The sequence below is a fragment of the Limulus polyphemus genome, unplaced genomic scaffold (genome assembly GCF_000517525.1).
Source record: "Limulus polyphemus unplaced genomic scaffold, Limulus_polyphemus-2.1.2 Scaffold6748, whole genome shotgun sequence".
NCBI lineage: Eukaryota > Metazoa > Arthropoda > Merostomata > Xiphosura > Limulidae > Limulus > Limulus polyphemus.
Genome location: NW_013672358.1, coordinates 25,301 through 27,843, shown reverse-complemented (window position 1 = coordinate 27,843; position 2,543 = coordinate 25,301). Strand labels below are relative to the sequence as shown.

General features: G+C 28.5%; 1 protein-coding gene across 1 annotated transcript in view; it reads left to right on the top strand.

Moving 5' to 3' along the window:
- Positions 1–2,543, top strand: part of LOC106474039 (multiple coagulation factor deficiency protein 2 homolog) — a 16,422-nt gene that overhangs the window by 3,364 nt on the left and 10,515 nt on the right. The window contains exon 3 of the mRNA XM_022402424.1: positions 228–314. Coding sequence (XP_022258132.1) covers positions 228–314 — 87 coding nt within the window. The remainder of the gene's footprint in view (positions 1–227; positions 315–2,543) is intronic.

The window sequence follows — 2,543 nt, the reverse complement described above, 5'->3', positions numbered from 1 at the left end:
AGCATTAGTCTGGATGGTATTAATCTGTTTATATACCATATTAGACTTTACTGTATTGATCTGAAGATGTCTAAAGAATTAGTGTTCAGTGTTACATGTAAAAGTTTTTTTACAGTAACATTGTCATCACTTTATTTTGTGAGATCTTTTTTACAAGTTGATGTTCATTATTCCTGATACTTGGAAAATAGATAGATTTTACAGACTTTCTTAACTCTGTATTTCAGCCACATACGAGAAGATGTAAGTAAAGTTATGAAACTTCAAGAAACAGGAGTTATTTCATCAAATGAGGCTTTATTTTATTTTTTTCGGTAAGTAAACAGTCCTTGACAAAAAGTGATAAAAATTAATTAATTGAGAAGAAGTTAAATTTAATCAAGAATTTGTGATTATATGTTCCTTGTGAAAGGAATTTGATTAATATTTTTTTAATTCTTTTTGTTTCTTTGTTTAACCCACATATTTATCTAATTTGGATTTCAGAGGTTTCTGAATTGTAGTTTGGGAATGTTATAAACAACAATAAAATTCCATAAGGTAAAGAAAAGTCATGTAAGTTAGTCTGATTCATGTGGTACAGCAGACATAATAATGAGCTTCCAAATCTGGTAAACTTTACTGGAATTTGATTGTAATTGTAGGTTTGTACCCAAGACTTGTTTACATGCAAAGCTGTGGTGCTATCTTATTGCCATGTACTTGCTTATTTAAACTTCTACTTTGTCCACTAGCTTATTTACTACTTATATGTGTTATATGATATCACGGTAGTGGTTTAAATTATTTTACTTTAAACTTCTACTTTTCCTGCTGACTTACTTATCCATCATGTGCGTTATATGATATCACGGTAGTGGTTTATATGATTTTACTTTAAACTTCTACTTTTCCTGCTGACTTATTTATCTGTCTCATTTGCTTTTTGTTTCTTCTTCTTTATCTACTTTATTCTTTGTCTCCAATCACATTACTTAAGTTGAGCATTGTGTAAAACTCTTAGATATTATTTTTCATGTGGATTGTTTAGTTTGTACTTTGGTATATAGTCACGTCTTTTATCTTGAGCACTGTTTAACTTTCAGTATACAGGCTTGGTCATTTTGACTGACCTTGCAACAACAAGGTAACTATGAAAGTATACATACTATAAATTTTAATGTAGTAAGTGTATCTTCACAGAATTTGGCAAGTCTTATATACACAAAAAATCTGATCATTAATATTTAATTAACTATTTTTACAAAAGATTTGTTTGTGAATTTATGGAATCAGAGTCTGATTCAGACTCTAACTAGTCCGAGTGTAAGGTGATTTTCATGTTGAATAAAAATACATTTTACAGTTTACAGATTTTATTGCAATAACCTCCAGAACTTCCTAAATGAATATGAAAAGTTTCTTTCAGTAAAACTTTATATTTTATCTCTTATATTCTCTACTCTAATACCGTATATGGACTCGGTCCATTTGACCGACCTTGTAACCATCATGTAACAAAGAAAATATGAAATACAGATTACCTTTATTTTTACCTTGACAGCACCATGTAACTATTTATTTTTACAACCAAAACTAATATTTTTTCATTTAGTTCTATCTTTGTACAGTTGTACTTAGACCCTATCAGACTATGGTGATGGCTGGTTATTTCACCTGACAGATTTGTGAAAACAACAGATCCAGTTACCACCATGAATTATACAACTGTTCTTGCATTTGGTGCATGCTATCATTAATCACAAGTATTTTATTTATCTAATTTTACTTAAGTTTCCTCATCTAAAGTAATAAGTATCTAATTTGTTACATTTTAATCACTTTTTTAATAAAACAATATACATAAAACTAAGAAATTTAATAAATACATCTAAAATCATATTTTTCAAGCTTTTGCACTTGTAGGAAAGAAGTTGGCATCGAAATCTAGTCCTAATTCTTGGCAACAAGGTGTCGTCTCAGATTTTATTATTCTTTGAATTCAAATATGCAACTTAGAATAAGAAATATTTCCATTAATATAAAATAATATGTTATAAAATTGATATCTAATTCAGCTTAAATAATTCTCATACTTGGTCAAACAAAACTCCAACAGTGGCAAACAAAGAAAATACTCAAATCTGCTTATTCCAATGGAAGGTGCCCTATAGTTGTCAGTAAACTGAAATGTTTGCTTTCTGTTGGTTTCAAATAATCCAATAATAAATATCAGAGTGAATTTAGGACATTTTTTTGAAAGCAGGATGTTGTATGAGGGGCACGGCCTTCAGTCTGTTGTTTATATTTTGGTAAATAATGCAGCTTGGATATTATAAATTGACATTTTAAAATATACTTCCCCCAGAAACTTAGAATGTCTTACAGGAGTAAAAAAGGAAATCTAAATTGTGCAATTCAGAATGAAAAACTGTCACATGATACAGAATATATTTAAATATTTCCTTTTGTAAATTAAACTTAAACAATATTAAAATATAGATTATAAACTACATTTGTATCCAAGTTTATTGGCATATGTTGATAATAAAGTTATTTCTATT